The sequence below is a fragment of the Phyllobates terribilis genome, unplaced genomic scaffold (genome assembly GCF_046119375.1).
Source record: "Phyllobates terribilis strain yellow unplaced genomic scaffold, ASM4611937v1 Scaffold_4__5_contigs__length_816908805, whole genome shotgun sequence".
NCBI lineage: Eukaryota > Metazoa > Chordata > Amphibia > Anura > Dendrobatidae > Phyllobates > Phyllobates terribilis.
Window position 1 is genome coordinate 707286750 of NW_027362764.1, and position 20990 is coordinate 707307739.

At 45.0% G+C, this 20990-nt stretch overlaps 1 protein-coding gene across 1 annotated transcript in view; it reads right to left on the minus strand.

The window, feature by feature from the left end:
• Positions 1-1393: 1393 nt before the first annotated feature.
• Positions 1394-20990, minus strand: part of CPQ (carboxypeptidase Q) — a 727454-nt gene continuing 707857 nt past the window's right edge. Inside the window, exon 8 of the mRNA XM_073679639.1 lies at positions 1394-1923. Within this exon, the coding sequence (XP_073535740.1) occupies positions 1763-1923 (161 nt within the window). The 3' untranslated portion in view covers positions 1394-1762. The remainder of the gene's footprint in view (positions 1924-20990) is intronic.

The window sequence follows — 20990 nt, forward strand, 5'->3', positions numbered from 1 at the left end:
TTTAACACTAAATGACAAGTACAGTAATCAACACTGTCACAGTACTTCATATATATGTGACTGACATGTTTCTATCTATCTAATCTATGTATGATTCTCTATTCCTTCTATTCTAAATTGTCGGGTACAGATGCTGAATTGCCGGCCGGCTTTTTTAAAGAGACGGTGCATGAAAACACTATTATATTTTTAAATAAATCCTTTACACTAAATGACAAGTACAGTAAGCAACACTGTCACTGTACTTCATATATATGTGACTGACATGTTTCTATCTATCTAATCTATGTGTGAAGCTCTATTCTGTCTGTTATAAATTGTCGGGTACCGCTGCTGAATTGCCGGCCGGCTTTTTTAATGAGACGGTGCATGAAAACACAATTATTTTTTTAAATAAATCCTTTACACTAAATGACAAGTACAGTAAGCAACACTGTCACTGTACTTCTTATATATGTGACTGACATGTTTCTATCTATCTAATCTATGTGTGAAGCTCTATTCTTTCTGTTGTAAATTGTCGGGTACCGGTGTATGCCGCTGATGAATTGCCGGCTTTTCGCGTAATACATTCTACATTATTCTTAGTTGTTTTACTTCATGTAGAATTAACCTACAAGGAAAGAAAGGGTTTATTTTCATTCCGATATTTGTGTCCCATTGACTTGCATTGGTTTCCGGTATCGGAATCGGCGATATCCGATACTTTTTGGGTATCGGTCCGATCCAATCCGATACGATATTTCCTGATATCGGAAGGTATCGCTCAACACTATCCTTAACATATTTCACAGGAAAGCACTATCAGTTTCGTTTTTGAACGTTTTATTGTGAGCCCGTAAAAGTGGCTTAATACCTCTGACCACGTTGTTGACAGCAGTGACCTGGGGGTCAGAAATGCTTCCTGGGGCGATCCCCATGCTGTCCCCATGTCATTTGAGCACTGTCACTATCGTTTTGGGCACTTGTTAGGCTTTTAAAAGACTGCCGGGGGTGCCACCGCAAAAATGCTCGAGACTCCCATAGACTAACATTGGGCTCGTTGCTCGGGTCGAGCACCAGAGTATCACGGCGAGCTCGGCCCGAGCTTCGAGCACCCGAGCATTTTAGTGCTCGCTCAACACTAGTTACGACCACTGATATAGTGACAGTTAGCTAGTGGCTAGTGGTCGTAATCATGGATTTCTAAGGTCCTGTACATGAGGAAAGAGACATAGTGAATCAGAAGAACTATACTACCTTTCTAATTGTAGGTAATTGCTAATATTATTATTATTTTTACACCTACTACATGTTGGGATAGGATCTTGGAGATGGGAATACTCCTTTAATGACAAAAGATGATGGGTTTTATTGGTGCTTTGCTCATTAAATAAAGACACACAAAGCCTGGTTACTGAAAAATCCATTTTTTTCAAGAAAGATTATTTATCAAGAACCATGCCTTGAGGCACACAACTTCAGAAGACATAAGAAGCTGTAAAAACGTCAAAACATTGCAAATGACCTGGGATTAGATACCATTACAATATGGAAATATAGAATATAGCTGCTAACACAAATCTTTTAGGAATTGTGCAACAATTAAAATCATAAGCAGAAAAAAAATATCCACAGAGGGGAGAGAAATCAAGAGAAATAATCACATTTTATCTCCTGATATAAAATATACATTATATCAGCATGCTCAGATTCTATAATGAGGCAGCAGATGAGTAACCATTCTCATTGTAAGATCATCCTTCAGGCGTCCTCCTAATTGTTATCGTGGCAACATTTCCTCCAAATCAGCAACCACGTAAGCGACAACAGTCCAGATAGCAGCACAGAGGTTCATCCAGATGGGGTTCTGGACTGTCATTGAGTCTCCTTCTGAATGATGGAACCAGAAATATTTACTTATGTCATCACGGAGACTTGCACCTAAAATGAAAATTATAAAATGTTATTAATGACAGTAGGAGATTATATATATACTGCTTAAAAAAATAAAGGGAACACTTAAACAATAGAATAGAATATAACTCCAAGTAAATCAAACTGCTGTGAAATCAAACTGTCCACTTAGGAAGCAACACTGATTGACAATCAATTTCACATGCTGTTGTGCAAATGGAATAGACAATAGATGGAAATTATTGGCAATTATCAAGACACACTCAATAAAGGAGTGGTTCTGCAGGTGGGGACCACAGACCACATCTCAGTAGCAATGCTTTCTGGCTGATGTTTTGGTCACTTTTGAATGTTGGTTGTGCTTTCACACTCGTGGTAGCATGAGACGGACTCTACAGCCCACAGGAGTTGCTCGGGTAGTGCACCTCATCCAGGATGGCACATCAATGTGAGCTGTGGCAAGAAGGTTTGCAGTGTCTGTCAGCGTAGTGTCCAGAGGCTGGAGGCGCTACCTACAATGAGACAGGCCAGTACATCAGGAGACATGGAGGGGGCCGTAGGAGGGCAACAACCCAGCAGCAGGACCGCTACCTCTGCCTTTGTGCAAGGAGGAACAGGAGGAGCACTGCCAGAGCCCTGCAAAATGACCTCCAGCAGGCCACAAATGTGCATATGTCTGCACAAACGGTTAGAAACCGACTCCATGAGGGTGGTATGAGGGCCCGACGTCCACAAATGGGGGTTGTGCTCACTGCCCAACACCATGCAGGACGCTTGGCATTTGCCACATAACACCAGGATTGGCAAAGTCGCCACTGACGCCCTTTGCTCTTCACAGATGAAAGCAGGTTCACACTGAGCACATGTGACAGACGTGACAGAGTCTGAAGACGCCGTGGAGAGTGATCTGCTGCCTGCAACATCCTTCAGCATGACCGGTTTGGCAGTGGGTCAGTAATGGTGTGGGGTGGCATTTCTTTGGAGGGCTGCACAACCCTCCATGTGCTCGCCAGAGGTAGACTGACTGCCATTAGGTACCGAGATGAGACCTTCAGACCCCTTGTGAGACTATATGCTGGTGCGGTTGGCCCTTGGTTCCTCCTAATGCAGGACAATGCCAGACCTCATGTGGCTGGAGTGTGTCAGCAGTTCCAGCAAGATGAAGGCATTGAAGCTATGGACTGGCCCGCCCGTTCCCCAGACCTGAATCCGATTGAGCACATCTGGGACATCATGTCTCGCTCCATCCACCAACAGACTGTCCAGGAGTTGGCGGATGCTTTAGTCCAGGTCTGGGAGGAGATCCCACAGGAGACCATCCGCAACCTCATCAGGAGCATGCCCAGGCATTGAAGGGAGGTCATACAGGCACGTGGAGGCCACACACAATACTGAGCCTCATTTTCACTTGTTTTAAGGACATTACATTAAAGTTGGATCAGCGTGTAGTGTGTTTTTCCCCTTTAATTTTGGGGGTGACTCCAAATCCAGGCCTCCATTGGTTAATACATTTGATTTCCATTGATGATTTTTGTGTGATTTTGTTGTCAGCACATTCAACTTTGCACAGAATAAAGTATTCAATGAGAATATTTCATTCACTCAGATCTAGGATGTGTTATTTGAGTGTTCCCTTTATTTTTTTGAGCAGTGTGTATATATCAAGACACCCTAAATAAATTTCTTGTTCCATGTACGTATATATATACACTTTAGAGAATCTTTTCAAAAACCATAGTACTTCCAAATCAGTGCTAGTCACTGAAGAGGAGGAAAAAGAGGAAAAGGGAAAGAAGGAAGAGAAGAAGAAAAAAGAGCAAGAGGGGAAGAAGAAGAAAAGAAAGGAGGGGAAGAGGAAAGGAGGAGAAGAAGAAGAAAAAGGAGGAGGGAATGAGGAAGCTTGAGAAGAAGAAAAGGGATTAGAAGAAGAAAAAGGAAAAAGGAGAAGAAAAATGAGAAGGAGCAGAAAAAGATGAAAAAGGAGGAGGAGGAAAAGAAGAAAAATGAGGAGGAGAAGAAAAAAAAAAGAACGAGGAGGAGTAACAGAATAAGGAGGTGAAACAAAAGAATAAAAAGGAGGAGGAGGAGAAGAACAAAAAGAAAAATAAGGAGGAGGATAAGAAGAAAAATAGGAGACGGCAGAGAAGGCAAAAAGGAGAAAAAGATGGACCAGGAGAAGGAAAAGCAAGACACGAAGAAAAGAGAAAGAGAAGGAAGGGACAGAATGAGTAGGAGAAGGAAAATAAAAATGAGAAGAAAAAAATGAAGAAGGAAGTATAGAAGGAAAGGAAGGAAAGAAGGAGGTAGAGCGTAGCCTTACAGATGCCAGAGCATTTACATACATAGGCTATAATGCAATTTCAAATAAAGATATGACATATTAAAAAATATAAAAAATATTTGGAATTAAAATAATGGGACTAGAGAAAATGTTAAAAATTCAAAAATAAAGTTTACAATTTTAAAAAAAATAGTGGCGCAAAAGAAAAAGAAGCACAATAACCATGAACGTAAATTAGTTAGTAGTAAAATCCGTACAAATATAAAGTATCCTCAAATCTGTAACGACAATTAATGTAATTGGTATGAAGAAATAAGAAAAACTATGGGGGGGAAGTATATTTTTCATTCTCTCAGCAAGTTTGTGTATAAAGCTTCCCTGCACACCTATGCTCTGCATGATAACAGACTACATACAGGTGAAAATCGCCAGTCCTTAGAAGTTGATACAAGAACCTCTCTATCAGTCCCATAGATACAGCCGCTCTGTTCAAATGGGGGGCTTGAAAACCTCATTATTGTCATCGGTGCACTAACTTATTATCTATCCGTAGTACGCAGTCTGTCCTAATCAAAAAGATTTGCAAAGTTTAAGCTTTAATTTTTATTTTATAGTAGTTGCATTCGGGGAATAACATATTGAGTTGTAAAAATATACATACCCTTTAAAGAACATCTACATCTTCAATATCTTATGAACCATAAACCTCTATCCCCCCCCCCCAACTTAAAAAAAAGATCAAATATCAATTAGACAAACCCCTTTTCAATACCGAAGAGCGTCTTTTGAGTTTTCACGAGTGAATGATGTGTCCATTTAGTGTAAGTCTAAACTAGTCTCCACGTCCGCACATTACACCGAGGCAAGACAAAGAAAAAGAGATGCAATTTCACAGAGTATTTCTTCCCCTTTAGAAAACCTCAATTACTTACATTTCCCTTCCTTGCTCCGTGAGCTGAATTTACATTTTGATTTCTTTTCTAAGAACTCGGCATCTCCACTCTTATCTTGTGATAATAATTACTTTGCCACCAATGGAAACCCGTTCGCTACCTTTAGTAAAGTGGCAGTTAATTAAACTTGAACACCCACTTCAAAGTTTAATGAATTATCTAGTAAAGGTCTTATGTAATATAATACTGACTGTAATCACAGTGGCTTAAAGAAAACTCATTTATATTGACCCTGATTGAAAAAAAAAAAAAAGAAATTTATTAAATATGACAGTTGGAAATACATTTCTGTACGAATAGGAAGATGAGGAAACTTTGTACAATGCGATGCAAAAGGGAATTAGATTGGAACTGTAGGCGTGCAAATAAAGAGAGTGCTGAAATGGGGACGAGGGAAATAGAGGTTATTAAAATGGTGACTTTTAGAGAAAAGAAGGAATTGTGGATAGATTTAGACTCCAGCAGGATAAATGAGAGGGCTAATAAGAGTGGGTTAGACAGTTATATGATCTATGGGATGTGAGGTACAGGTTTTGAATTAGAAAAGTCACCCCTTCCCCTAATTTCACCGCAGTAATTTCTTAAGGTCTGGGCCACAGTGGAAAGTCTGTAGCAGGGAAAATGCATCATGCTACCATGTGCCATTTATAATATTGTTGTCTTATTTGGTTGCAAAAAGGACTTTGGGAACTTGGGCTCAGATACAACTTTTGAATCGTCCAACTCCACCGAAGAATCCCGGTGAGTGGCTTCCTGTGCACCAGGTTGCAAGACAACAGGACACCTCTTTATCTACTATGCCTGATCCAGTGATGCTGTGGCTCCAGGCTACTGTCCATGGCTGCATTAATTTGTCATGTCCTCTGATGAAGCCATGACTATTTAAAGGAAAAGTTGCCATGGATTAACCTTCTAAAGATGGTTTCCATGCCTGGCTATTTGTTTTGTGATTGTAACTCCTGATCCTAACCTTGTAACTGGATTAAACTCCCACCTTGTCCTTTGGATTGTCCCTAGATTTCTGTAGTTCCACCTCTGATATTGTCGACTCCTGGCTTGCATCTTGAATATGATTTGACCCTAGCAGCCTTTTGCCTCTTAACTAGAGAAACAAATTGATCCAAAATATAATTTGTTACGGATTCTGGTTTATCCAGAAATTTTGGCATTTAATTCTCACAAATCCAGCAAGGCCCTTACGCTGATTTCCAATCCTTCACACCTGTCTTCCATTGCTCCAACAGTCATGTGGAGGGTGACGTAATGATGTGCATCACACCGCCCACATGACAGCGTGAGTCTAATCTCTGACCTTAGCGCCTGAAAGCAAAAAGCGGTAGAACCAAAGACTGATGTGGAGGACCAAAGAGCAGTGGCGGTGGCAAAAGAACAGATAAAAGCCGAGGGCAGGTGATTATAGTATGTTATTTTTTATCTCTTTCCCTCATCTCCATGTATTGTGTCTTGAGGTTTGGAAAAACCTCAGAGCATAAAAAAATGTATTTTAATGGCAATTGGGACACTTTTAACTCTGACCGATTTAAAGCCAAATCAAATCTGCTGACCGAATGGAACAAATCTGCCCAAAACCAAATTTCAGGAGATTTGCTCATCTCTACTCCTGACTGCTACCTAGCTGGTGACTCCTGACTATATTCCTGACTTATCCACAATTTCTCTGCTTCAGCACTCCAGCAATCTGTGACTATTCTGGGTACTACAAACCAGGAAACTTCATACCTACTTGCAGAGGGTAAGAGTGAAGAACGGAGACATTCCTTAAAGGGCTTTTATTAATTTTGTTTATGAGGTTAAGTCCTAACAGGCAGAACGATCTATGCCGGCTCAACCAGTGATTCTCCTGCTTCATTTCACACCTTGGCAACAGAGCAGCGCCTTCTCTTCAGGTCTGCCCTGTCGACGGGGCGTCACTGCAAACATCTTGCTGATTGACAGCCAGCTCCCTGCAGTTGGGCAGTGGGGAGCCAGCTGTCAATCAATCTGACATCGCCAGAGACGCCCCATCAACAGAGCAGAGCAGAAGAGAAGATGTTGCTCTATCGACATAACATCAGTGGAATCGCAGAATCACCGGCAGGAGCGGTACGTGACCAATCTGAGCTGACAGAGATCAGTGCCAGGCTGAACAGGAAGATAGTTAGCAACTACCTGTCTGTTAATTTTTAGTCTCATATGCAAAAATATTAAAAGTCCCAGATAACCCCTATAAACTCTGTACTCTAGTCAGTCGAAATTGATGGAGGATCAGATGATCCACAGCAACTGGCCACACTGGCATTTTCTGGGTGTTGAGACAGGACCATGAAGCAGAGTAAAATGGGAACCTGTTAAATATCAGAGTGGGAGTCACAAGGATCACCCCATTTTTTTCAAACCACTCAGTGCCCATTGCAAACTTTTTTGACAACCCCTTGAAGACAATGATAATTAATAGAATGGGGAATATTCATATAAGTTATATTTAGCACATGTCATTTAAACAGCGACAGCAGTGGATAAAGCTTTGCATATTCTGTCTTGCGCTTGCTCGGATTGGGTTTTAGTACTAGATAAGATTACTTGCACTAAAGGTTATCACTTCTGAATGATGCCTGCAAATTTTGAATCACTGTTATATTACAAAGAAATTGTATTCTAATGAGAGGAACCTGTATCCGGGCTGGATAAAGATGAGATGTATCGACAAAAGCCATTCCATTCACATAGTTTCCGATACATATTAAAAGATATACGAATGTGGAAACATACGGTGAATTGCTATGGATTGATGTCAGGCTGGTGACATAAAGGTCAAGCACTGTAAAGGGATATTGAGCATCAGCAGATAATTTCCAATCATGTTTTCCTATTTTTTATCAGTTAGATGGATTTTTGTGGTCCAATATGTCGTTATAAAGAAGTCAATTGGAAAGGTCACAAGTCTGTGAAATACAAAATTTGCACTGGTTGGTGTTTTAAAGTATTGGGAAATTGGTAACTAAATATATCTTAATGTCCAATTCTTAGTCATTTTTTCTTGTTTGAAGGTGTTTCCTCATCTGCGGATAAAGCTGTCCTGACATTAGCTGACTGATGCTGGTCCGGCTTTTCTAACCTCCAGATATGGGGCGGTCATCAACAAAAAAATACGGTAATATTACATCACCTATCCCCCATTCATTATCTCTGAAAGAGCTCAAAAAATGCTAATAAGCTTGTGGGGGAGAGTACCGGTGTAATAGGAACATTTTTCTCTTATAAATGCATTGAGCTGTTTGTGACTTATTCCTCTTAGAAATGTAGGAAAAATTTGAGAACTGTTTTTTACAGGTTGGAGGTGGTCCAATCAAAGTTGGCAATTCTAGTCTTGTAGAAACCCACCCAAAAGGAATAGTAACAACCAATAGAGTTGTGAGAAAAGTGCTGTTGAGGGTATGGAGTGTTTAGGAACAGATGATATTAGGGACCAGATTGTGAATATAAACTTTGAAAGGAAAAAAAACGAGAAATGCTAGATTAGCACGAGAGAAGTCTTGGAGATGGGAGGTGGAGGTTCGGATTATGTTAGTCAGTATCAGAATAGAGATCATGGGCAGGATGGTAGACAGATAAGGGAGAAGATGTAAGATGATGCAGCATCATGGAGAGTTTTGTAGGTGAGTGTGATGAGTTTATGTTGTATTCTGTACCGGATGGGTAACCAGGGAAATGGCTGGCACAGGGTGGAGGCATCAGGGCAACAGGTGGACAAAAATATAAGCCTAGTTGCTGCATTCAAGATAGATTAGAATACTCTTATATATGTCATTTTTCCATTTTTGTGTACCACAGTTTTTTTTCAAATTTCCTATCCAGAATGTAACAACTAAATGTAGTACCGAAACAACTCAGTCATCATCTCTCAGCTCTGACCTGTGCTAAATTACGATGCTAATAACTGAAGTAACTCGCTACTTCTTCGTGTTTTACATATTTTTTAAAGCACAATTTTCTTATCAAGAATGTAAATTAGATTTTCCTTCTTTGCCATAATTAGCGAGACACCATTCATGCATAATTTAGTTTTTAAATAAATTATAGGCAGAGGCCTGGATAATTGGAATGACCAAACTGCAATGAATCAACTTTCCGCAGTATTTTTAAGCTTGCTATTAGAAATTGAGCAAGTTTTTTTTCCTGCTATTTAATGAGATAAATTATTACGCTCACATAGACCAGTAAGACAATATATCATTTCTGTGACAGAAGGCGCTGGCCTCCATCAGAGTGAACCAAAAAGTACACATTTAGGATAAACTTTATTATGGAGATCGCTCAGATGTGGGAGGCAGATGCAGCAAGATAATAAGGTAAGTAACACATAATACATCAAATTTAAGGGGAAAATGTGCACTCACTGCTTATGAGATGCATCCGCTGTGATCATAAGGCATTTGCTAAAAGATAAGTATCAATAATAATTTAAAACTTTTTCTTAGCCATATTTTAAGGAACTCTGACAGATGATTAATGTTGCTTTTTAACTGAAAGTCCAACTGCGTTATTTTGGCAATGTATGATTTACTCTTAAATGCTGCACCTTCACTTGACTGATAGGTATGTGGCACCCCAGGGGTCCGGTTGACACAGTGGCATTGGCTCCCTCAGAAGAGGTGATGCCATGCCTGGAAGCAAGCAGGGGTCCCCTAATCAGGTTTTACTAAGCACGCAACACTGTCCTGGCTCCAGACCTGCAAGGAGAGTTCCTCCCCTTAGCAACTGGGATCTGGAGGCGGGGTTAGTGAGACTTAGTGTGTGAGGAGTTGAAGTCAGGAGGTCGAGGAGAGAGGAGCTGGGGACTGGAGCTGCGCGGCAGCTCACCCCAGAAGAACCAACACAGAAGAACCGGACACGGGAGTCCGAGGCTGTGGGGCACCGAAGGCCCAGCAGTAGAAACCAGAGGGCAGGAGACTGCAGGTCTTCTGGCCCCATCAGACGCCCAGAGGCTTAGCAGCACCGCAGGGCTCAGCACCGCCACGTGGGAGCGACAAATCAGCAAGGCCCGAGCTGCCTGCCATACGGGTGAGCACAGAAACGTTGCGCTCAGGGACGAGGGCCAAAGCACAGCTACAAGCAGCAGTGCCAAAGAGTTTAGTGGAAAGGGAAGGCCTCCAACTTTAGCTGGCAAGGAGGATTCTTTACTTGCTTCCAGGCTGCCCGGACTTCCACTTCTAGCCAGTATCCTAGTCCCGGCTTGTCTAATCACCACCAGTAAAGATAAGAGGAAACCGCCATTGAGTTGTGGACTGATTATTGCTGCACCATCAACCCCTGCACTACAATGCCCAGCATAACCCATTACATCTACACTGCCCTGGAGCTAAGCTCTACCTGTGTAGAGCCACACCATTCCTGCTGCAGTAACATCAGCTCCAGAGGACCAGCTCCACAGCGGCGGCTCACTTAGCCGCATACCACAGGTGGCGTCACAAACTTTATGCAATCACTATAAATCCCCTATCAATAACCCCTTTTTATTGACCGCCCTGGGTCACGGACCGGGTCACCGCCACTGTGACATCCCCCGGCATCTACCAGCCCGGCACCGGGTACCCCACTGCCCAGGGGGCGCGTCAACTTGGCGTCATGAACATGATTCACGAAGCCCGGTATAACCGGGTCCCGTGTGCCATAGACTTTACTGAACTGTGTTATCACGTGGTTTGCCACCGAGGGGGAAGAAAGAAGCCCCGATCCGGAAACGCCGGGTAAGAGATCCCTCAGCCTGCAGAGCAGCATACTGGTACGTCAGCAGACGCCCAGGACCTGGCTGAGGTTCACTAGGGGGGGGAGGAAGATGCCCAACATGGAGAAGGGTTCAGCCGCAGGCGCGGCCGCTGCCACTGTGATGCCATTATCAATGCCATATATACCGAGGGCGGCGTGGTTGCCCCAGTACTCAGAGGAGTCGCACACCCTGAACGACTTTGAGGAGATACTGCGCAGTTTGTTTAAAGTATACCCCCTGTCTGAGGAGCAAAAAGTGAGCATCCTCATAGGCCAGCTAATCGGTGCAGCCCAGAGAGAGGTGAAGTCCTGGCCGGGCAGAGACAAAGGCACTGTAAAAGAAATACTGGACCGATTGAAGGATACCTTTGACACCCGCAGCGCAGCAGAAATTAAAATGAAGTTTTACGGGTGCAAACAAAGGGTGCAGGACAGTGTACAGGACTATGCTCTAAACCTGCAGGAGGCACTGCGGGCCATTAAACAGGTAGACCCTGACAGTGTGCATGATGAGGACAGATTGCTAACTGAGCAGTTTATTGAGGGGCTCCTGTCCAGCGCTCACAGGACACAGCTGCGCATTATGGCTCTGCAAAACCCTGATCTGGACTTTGCGCAATTTAAAGACAGAGCCATCCGGGTGCTGCGGGAATCAACACCAGGAAGCGCTGCACCCCCCGGCGCCCAGCTATCACCTACCACCAGGAGGTGGCATCCTTTTCCCCAGAACCTGTGGAGGCTGACGTGCAGACTCTGGAAAATGACCCGTTCGCAGACCTGCGCCTTCAGGTCCAGGAGCTGACCAAAAGTATGGCTGCGTTAACCAAAACCGTGCAGGCCATTCAAGTGTCCCCCAAGGAAAAGATCCAGCTGGCTTCCAGTCCAGATGACGTCTCATGGCGACGACAGAGAAGGATTCCACCGATCAGAGGGAGGAACAGCGATCGCTACGACCAGGGCGGACAACCCATCTGCCGCCGCTGTCAAAAGGTGGGGCACTTTGCAAGATTCTGCGGTTTTAAACGAGCAACCCCCGGGGCAGAGGGCCAACCCCCAGGAGTAAGACGACCAGGCCCACAAAGTTGGCGAGACAAGTACGTGGGAGGACGGCCGGTCCTACCTGTCGTGCTTGATGGCATCCCAATGAATGCGTTGCTGGACACTGGGTCCCAGGTGACCACGATGCCATATATCCTTTATAAACAATACTGGACTGATTCAGACATTACCCGCCGTCCAGATGAACATCTTAGTATCTATGCCAGCAATGGTCAGCCCTTGCCTCAGGTGGGGTATAAAGAGGTGAACATAAAAGTTGGCAAAGTAGAATTGCCATCACAAGGAATGATTATTGTTGATATTGATCACCGAGAAAGTCATCCCATGATAACCTTAGGCACTAATGTGATAGAAAATTGTCTTGGAGAAATTATTGTTTTGTTGCAGCAGGTCGCAGAGACTGCCAGTTCCAGTCAGCAGCGAGTACTGCAGAAGGAGATCAGAGCCCTGATGAAAAGACAACAGGTAGAGCTGACTAGGGGGGAAAATGGCAGTGTCAGGATGAGTGATCCGTTCCCCATTGCAATGCCCCCTAGGAGTGAAATGTTGATATGGTGTCGAGCAGCAATTGGTCTGAGGGGTCAAGATTATCAGGCCCTGGTAGAACCCGTGTACTCTGACAGTAGGCCCACCATCTTGACAGCCAGGGGGGTAGTCGATGTCCGCAAGGGGAGAGTACCGATACGCATCCTGAATTGTGGGGAGAAAGAGGTCCATTTACCCCGGTATGCTACTGTTAGAACTCTCCTGTTAGGTTTTTTCTAGTTTGCTGGTCACATGACCATTTTTGCCTATTTAATCCGGCTCCGCCCTCCTGGCCTTGCTGGACTTCATTGTATTTTCTACTCTTGAGCTAGCTTGGTACTCTGTTACCTTTCTCTGTTAGTTTTGCTAGGTCTTCTGACCTCTATGTTCTATGTTGTGTGTTTGTCTTTTACTGCTACAATTTCTGCTAGGAGGTGTCCAACTTTATCCCAGTCCCTAGTTCTTGTAGGGATCCCTCCCTTGCATCTATAGGTCTTCGAACAGACTAGCCGAGGACTTTAGCGGGTCTGATCGCAGGATCAGTTTCCCCGTTACATCGTAGGGATCCAGTTTAGTTCTATTGTAGGGACAGATCTCCTGTCTTTCCTTAGTGCTTGTAGCAGAACATAACAGTCTTGGTTCAGGATTTGGCTCAACGCTTGCAGGGACTCTTTCTGGAGGTGGTCAAGCTCCAACAACACGTGAGTAGCTGCCCTGTCATAATGTCACTTTTGCGCAAGGATCCTCAGGGATGGGCTTTTTCTCTCCAACCTAGTGATCCGTGCTTTAGATCAGTGGATAGTTTTTTTTCTGCTTTGGGTTTGTTGTACGATGATCCTGATCGTGTCTCATCTGCTGAGTCTGAATTGAGACGTTTGAGGCAGGGATCAGGTAATGTGGAAAAATATTGTTCTCACTTCTGTCGGTGGTCTGCCCAGGTGGGGTGGAACGATTCAGCTTTGAAAAGTTTGTTTCTTGCGGGGCTAGGTGAAAGGGTTAAAGATTTGCTGATTGCTTATCCCACACCTGGAAACTTGCAGGAGGCTATGCAATTAGCTATATGGGTGGACAGGAGACCGCGTGCAAGGGTTAATGAGAGCAAATCCTCTGCTATGTCAGCTCCAAGTCTTGAGAGGGTCTGTGCTGACAAAGGAGAGCCGATGGAGATTGGGGCGATGACACCCCGCTCTCAGGAAAAAGACCGCAGGCTTTCTGAAGGTTTGTGCTTCTATTGCGGAAATTCTGGTCATTTTATTAAGAACTGTGTGCTTCGTATGAACAAAGAAAAAAAAATGGTCAGTTATGCACGTATTGCCTGTTTAAATACTAAGGGAGTATTCCTATCTGCTACTACCGCAGCTCAGGAAGAATTAATTGAATTTCGGGTATTTGTGGATTGTGGTTCTACTCTGAATGTGATTGATGGGGGATTTTTGGAAAAACTTACATTAAAACCTAAACCTTTGTCATCCCCTATTGCTGTGGTTTCTGTTGATGGCTCTCCCTTGAAGAGTGTTACTCACAAGGTCTGTGAGTTTCGCCTCACTATTAATGGTGTTCATCAAGAGAATTTGTATTTGGTAGTATTGAATAATTTGCCTTCTCCAGTAATATTGGGGTTGCCCTGGTTAAAATTGCATAATCCTGTACTGGATTGGTCTACCAATGAAATTAAGTCCTGGAGCCCTAAGTGTTATGACAAGTGTTGTAACGGACGTATTGCTGCGGTGCAAAAAGGGGAATTACCTGTACCTATTCAGGATTTTTGGAGAGTTTTTTCTGAGGAGGAGTCACAAATTTTGCCTCCCCATAGAGACTATGATTGTACCATTGAATTTGTCCCTGGAGCGACTCTTCCTAAAAGTCTTTTATTTAATCTTACTATTCCTGAGAGAAAGGCTTTGGAGGAATACATACAGACAAGCTTGGCCGCCGGTCACATTAGGTCTTCCAAGTCTCCTGTGGCTGTTGGATTTTTTTTTGTTAAAAAAAAAGATGGCGGTTTACGTCCTTGTCTGGACTTTCGTGAGATTAATAAAATTACTGTACGCAATCCTTACCCACTGCCATTGATTCCTGATTTGTTTAACCAGTTAGTAGGGGCCAAGTGGTTCTCTAAAATTGATCTCCGGGGGGCATACAATTTGTTGCGCATGAAGGAGGGTGATGAATGGAAGACTGCTTTTAACACTCCTGTGGGTCATTTTGAGAATCTAGTTATGCCTTTTGGTCTCACCAATGCTCCAGCATTTTTTCAGAATCTTATTAATGACATCCTGAGACCTTTGATCGGCAAAAATGTGGTTGTGTATTTGGATGACATTCTGATTTATTCGCCTGATCTGGAGTCTCATTGGCGGAGCGTACGTGAGGTATTACAGTTATTAATGGACAATTCGCTTTTTGCTAAGCTAGAGAAATGTGAGTTCGCTGTACAGAGAATTAGTTTTTTGGGCTACATTATCTCCAGTGAAGGTTTTGAGATGGACCCGGTTAAAGTTCAAGCTGTGCAGGAATGGCCTAGGCCTATTGGTTTGAAATCGATACAGAGGTTTTTGGGTTTCGCCAATTACAGAAAATTCAAAAAAAAAATTTCTATTATTGTCAAACCGCTGACCGATCTCACTAGGAAAGGTGCTAATGCGGTTCAGTGGACTTCTGAGGCCATTGAAGCTTTTGTGTTTCTAAAGGAGATGTTCACCTCTGCTGCCATCCTTATGCAGCCTGATGTGACTAAGCCGTTTTTGGTTGAGGTTGATGCTTCTTCTGTGGGGGTTGGTGCGGTGTTGTCTCAGGAAAGCAAGGATGGAGTGCATCCCTGTGCCTTTTTTTCAAAAAAATTTTCTGAGACTGAACTTAATTACGATATTGGTAATCGGGAATTGCTGGCTATTAAACTCGCATTTGAACACTGGCGTCATCTCTTGGAAGGTGCTGAATTTCCCATTCAGGTTTTCACTGATCATAAAAATCTGATCTATCTTGATGCTGCCAAGCGCTTGAATGCCCATCAGGCTAGGTGGGCACTTTTTTTCTCGCGGTTTAATTTTTCCGTTACTTACATCCCGGGTACCAAGAATGCTAAAGCGGATGCTTTGTCTCGCAGCTTTTCTCCCATGGTCAGTGCTGAGGAGGAGGAGGAGAGCATTTTACAAGAAGGTGTTGTGATTGCTGCTTTGGACTCTGTTTTGGAGGATGAGATTCTTAAAGCTCAGGAGAATGCCCCATCTAACACTCCCCATGGGAGGTTGTTTGTGCCTAGGACCTTTAGGAGAGATTTGTTTGTTGAGTGTCATGAGTCTCGGTTGGCAGGTCATCCAGGAATTTCTGAGACCAAGAGACTTGTGGGTCGCAGTTTTTGGTGGCCTGGATGGCAGAAGGAAGTCATTAAGTGGGTGCGTCAATGTACTGTGTGTGCTAGATCTAAGTCTTCGCATGCTCCTGCTGCGGGGTTGCTTTGCCCTCTGGAGGTTCCTAGTGCACCTTGGACACATCTGGCTATGGACTTTATTACTGACCTTCCCCCCTCTGAAGGTTTCACGGTCATCTGGGTGGTCGTGGACCGTTTTAGCAAGATGTGTCACTTGGTTCCCTTCATCAAACTGCCTTGCGCTAAGACACTCGCTAAGGCCTTTGTCAAGGAAATTGTCAGACTACATGGCGTTCCTACTGACATTGCTTCTGATAGGGGACCTCAGTTCGTGGCTCGTTTTTGGCATGCCTTTTGTGACAGGTTGGGAGTTCATTTGTCGTTTTCATCCGGATATCATCCTGAGTCTAATGGCCAGACAGAAAGAAAGAACCAGTATGTTGAGCAGTTCTTGCGTTGCTTTGTGGCAGACAATCAAGAGGGGTGGTCTGAGTTTTTGCCACTTGCTGAATTTGCTCTTAACAACCATACATCCTCTTCTGCTGGGTGTTCGCCTTTTTTTTGTTGTTCTGGGAGACATCCGTCTTTTGGGTCATTCTCCAAATTGGTATCGGCTGTGCCTGAGGAGGAGAGTTTTTCTGGTGACTTGGAGAGAGTTTGGACGGATGTGCGTGGTAATCTTCAGGAAGCTAACAAAAAATCTAAGAGGTACTTTGATAGGAAACGGCAAGAGGTTTCGTTTGCTATTGGTGACATGGTTTGGTTGTCCTCTAAGAATCTGCGATTGAGGATTCCTTCGAAAAAATTGGGTCCCAAGTTTGTAGGGCCCTTTAAGGTGCTTCAGATAGTTAACCAATCTGCTGTTACGTTGGAGGTTCCTACCTCCTGGAAGATTAATCCGGTGTTTCATGTTTCTCTGTTGAAAAAAGCTGATGTGTCGGTTGGTGACACCTCTGCCACTGTTCCTCCGGTGGTGGAGAACGGGGAATATGAAATTTCCCGCATCCTAAATTCTAGACGATATAGAGGGAGTTTGCATTATCTCGTCGCTTGGAAGGGTTTCGGGTGAGGGCGGATAATGTTTCAGCTTCCAGACTTGTCAGAGCGTTTCACAGGAGGTTTCCTGATAAGCCCGGTCATAGGGGATCCGGAGGATCCTCTTAGAAGAGGGGGTACTGTTAGAAATCTCCTGTTAGGTTTTTTCTAGTTTGCTGGTCACATGACCATTTTTGCCTATTTAATCCGCCTTCGCCCTCCTGGCCTTGCTGGACTTCATTGTATTTTCTACTCTTGAGCTAGCTTGGTACTCTGTTACCTTTCTCTGTTAGTTTTGCTAGGTCTTCTGACCTCTATGTTCTATGTTGTGTGTTTGTCTTTTACTGCTACAATTTTTGCTAGGAGGTGTCCAACTTTATCCCAGTCCCTAGTTCTTGTAGGGATCCCTCCCTTGCATCTATAGGTCTTCGTACAGACTAGCCAAGGACTTTAGCGGGTCTGATCGCAGGATCAGGTTCCCGTTACATCGTAGGGATCCAGTTTAGTTCTATTGTAGGGACAGATGTCCTGTCTTTCCTTAGTGCTTGTAGCAGAACATAACAGCTACCCTTGATAAGCTGTTCACTGTCAGTAACAATGCAATAAAGACAGTGGAACCCTTGCCTCCATCCAAACCGGTGGAGGATAACGGCTCCAAGGGGCAGATGGAGGATTGGTGTCAGAAGCTACAAGTAGGCACTGACTCCACCCCTTTGCACCAAAAGCATGGAGAATACCGGGTGGTCCGAGAGTATGAGCGGGTCTTCAGCAAACACCCACTAGATTTTGGGCAGGTAAAAGGGATCCAACATCATATCCCCACGGGAGATCATCCGCCCATTACAAAGAGGTACAGGCCTGTACCCCCAGCTCACTATCAATGTGCCAAAGGAATGCTATGGGAGATGAAGGAGGCTGGGGTGACCAGAGATAGTTGTAGCCCCTGGGCAGCTCCATTAGTTCTCGTTAGAAAGAAAGATGGTACAATGAGGATGTGTGTTGATTACAGGCAGATTAACCGCATTACACATAAGGACGCCTACCCATTACCCAGGATTGAGGAGTCATTAGCTGTACTAAGATCTGCTAATTATTTCTCCACTTTGGATCTCACCAGTGGGTACTGGCAGGTTCCTGTGGCAGAGGCGGACAAAGAAAAGACCGCGTTTACAACACCAATAGGCCTCAGCGAGTTCAACTGCATACCATTAGGGCTCTGCAATGCCCCAGGAACCTTCCAGAGGTTAATGGAGTGCTGCCTAGGACACAAGAACTTCAAAACTGTCCTGCTGTACCTGGACGACGTAATTGTCTACTCAAAGACATATGAAGACAACCTGGAGCACCTGACCGAGGTGTTTGAAGCCCTATCTGGTTTTGGCCTGAAGGTAAAGCCGTCCAAATGGCACCTGTTGAAGCCCAAGGTGCAGTACCTAGGTCATGTGGTAAGCGCCGAAGGTGTAGCGCCAGACCCTGAAAAAGTCACCGTAATCAAGGACTGGCCAAGACCCTCCACTATCAAGGAAGTTCCTTGGGCTGGTAGGCTACTACAGGAGATTTATCAAGGGTTTCACCAGGATAGCAGCACCCATGGAGGACCTCTTGGTAGGCCAGTCCAAGAAGGCCAAGAACCCGAAACCTCCGTTCAAATGGGGTAAACCAGAAGGCGAATCTTTCACCCAACTGAAGATGGCTCTGACCGGAGACGAAGTCCTGGCCTACCCCGACTATGGCCAACCTTTTATACTTCATACAGATGCCAGCAACGTGGGATTGGGAGCGGTGCTGTCTCAGGTACAGCAAGGCAGAGAGAGAGTGATTGCTACGCCAGCAGGAAGCTCCGGCCCACGGAAAGGAACCCCGACAACTACAGTTCCTTCAAGTTGGAGTTTCTCGCCATAGTCTGGGCTGTAACAGAGCGCTTCAAGCACTATCTCACCTCCTCCAAATTTACAGTCTTCACAGATAACAACCCGCTGACGCACCTGGAGACTGCGAAGCTTGGTGCCCTAGAGCAACGATGGATAGCCCGACTGTCAAACTACGAGTTTACCATCAAGTATCGGGCGGAGCATAAAAATGCAAATGCTGATGCGCTGTCCAGGATGCCCAACTTGCCAGATGGGGGAGAAGACCCGGAAGAGCTGGAGGAGAGAGAGATACCCGCTTTCCATCGTCATGGGGTGACCCAGTGCTCCCAGTGTGTAAGGGACAAGCGCTCCACCAACAGAGAGGCCACGTTCAACCCATTGCCCCACCATGGATGGGCAGAAACGCAGGATAGCGACCCGGCTGTCCGCCTAGTCAAGGAGTTGCTGACACAAGCTGACTCGTACCCTGATCCAGATGCTCCACAGGAGACCCAACAGTTGTGGAAGGAGAAGGGCAAACTGTTCATCTACGAAGGAAAGCTGTGTCGAAGAAGCATCAACTCCCGGACACATGAACTGGTCTGGCAGGTGGTAGTTCCGAGGCGGGATGTGTCAATGGTCTTAGAAGAATACCACAATGGAGCAGGACACTTCTGGTGGAAGAAGTTGGAAGTCCTGCTACGTGAGCGATTCTACTGGGCTGGCATGAGGAAATCAATCGAGCGATGTTGTCGAGAATGTGGTCCATGCAACCTGAGACGAAAAGACCGTGGCAGCCAGAGGGCTCCCCTGCAGCCCATCATCACCAAACAGCCACTAGAACTGGTAGCCTTGGACCACGTGAAGCAAGCCCCAAGCAGGTCAGGCTATGTCTACGCGCTAACCATAGTAGACCACTACTCCCGGTTCCTGGTAGTAGTGCCAGTAAAAGACCAGATGGCTCAGACGGCAGCCAAAGCGTTCCAACAGCACTTTTGTCACCTGCACGGTTACCCTGAACGGGTGCTTACCGACCAAGGTCCAGCCTTTGAAGCAGAGGTGTTCCAGGAATTCTGTAACTTGTACGGTTGCAAGAAAATAAGGACGGTGCCGTATCATCCCCAGACCAACGGGTTGTGTGAAAAGATGAACCAGGTGGTGATAGTCTTGTTGAAGACGTTGCCCCTTGAAGAGCGCAGCCTGTGGCCAGAGAAGTTACCAGATTTGGTGGACCTGTATAACCACATTCCGGTGAACTCCACCAACTGTACACCCGCTTACCTGATGAGAGGAAGACCTGGTAAGCTACCCATTGACTTGGACATGGGAGTCTTGACACCAGAGACAACATCACCAGATGCGGATTGGGATACCAAGCGGCAGCAACAATACCGCAAGGTGCAAGAGTGTGTTGAGAGAAGTTCGTCCCAGGCGAGACAGAAGCAAGAGAAAGCTTACAATCGGCACGTACCTGCCGTTCCCTTATCACCTGGAGAACAGGTACTTAAGAGGAAGAGACGAGTCCATAAATTAGATGACCAGTGGGAGGTTGAGCCATACACCGTCCTACCCTCGAATTACGACAACACCAAAGTGTGCCTCATCAGCAAAGATGGAGGGGAAACTTCAGCGGCAGTCTCAAGAGACCACTTGAAGATATGCCGTGAACAGTTGAAACACACAGAAGAAGATCCAGACAGCCCTCAGCCCACAGAAAAAGTGGAGGAAACGGTTCAGACAGTCCTCGGAGAATTTTCCCGGTCTTGGACGCAGGTGAACAAAGCGATTGTGGTACCGGTCTTGACCTTTCTCCAAGCGGCCTCACCGGAAGCTGCAAAAGTCCAAGAACAGCTGGAAGACCAGTCGGCCCCAGAGACAGAGGTTTCATCATCAGCAGACCAGGAGAATCGACCCTCTGCTAGCAGTGAACCTGTCGTACCCATGGTGAGCCAAAGAATTCGTAGGAGATTACCCAGCCTACCGGTGTTACCTCAGACTACCTGTAGTGTAGTTCACACTGAATCCACCACACCAGGGGTAGACACTAGGGACCAGGGTAGGACAGTGACAACTAACGTACTACGTAGATCGACCAGGCGTACAAAATGTCAGCTCCCTGCTCGCTGGAGAAACTAAAGTATAAAGTATAAGAGAACTACAGTGTATGTTGTTTATAGTTGTACCTGTTAAATAGTCTTGGATATGTATATTTGTTGAATTTATGGACAATTGGACCACAGGACTAGGTGTGGTCA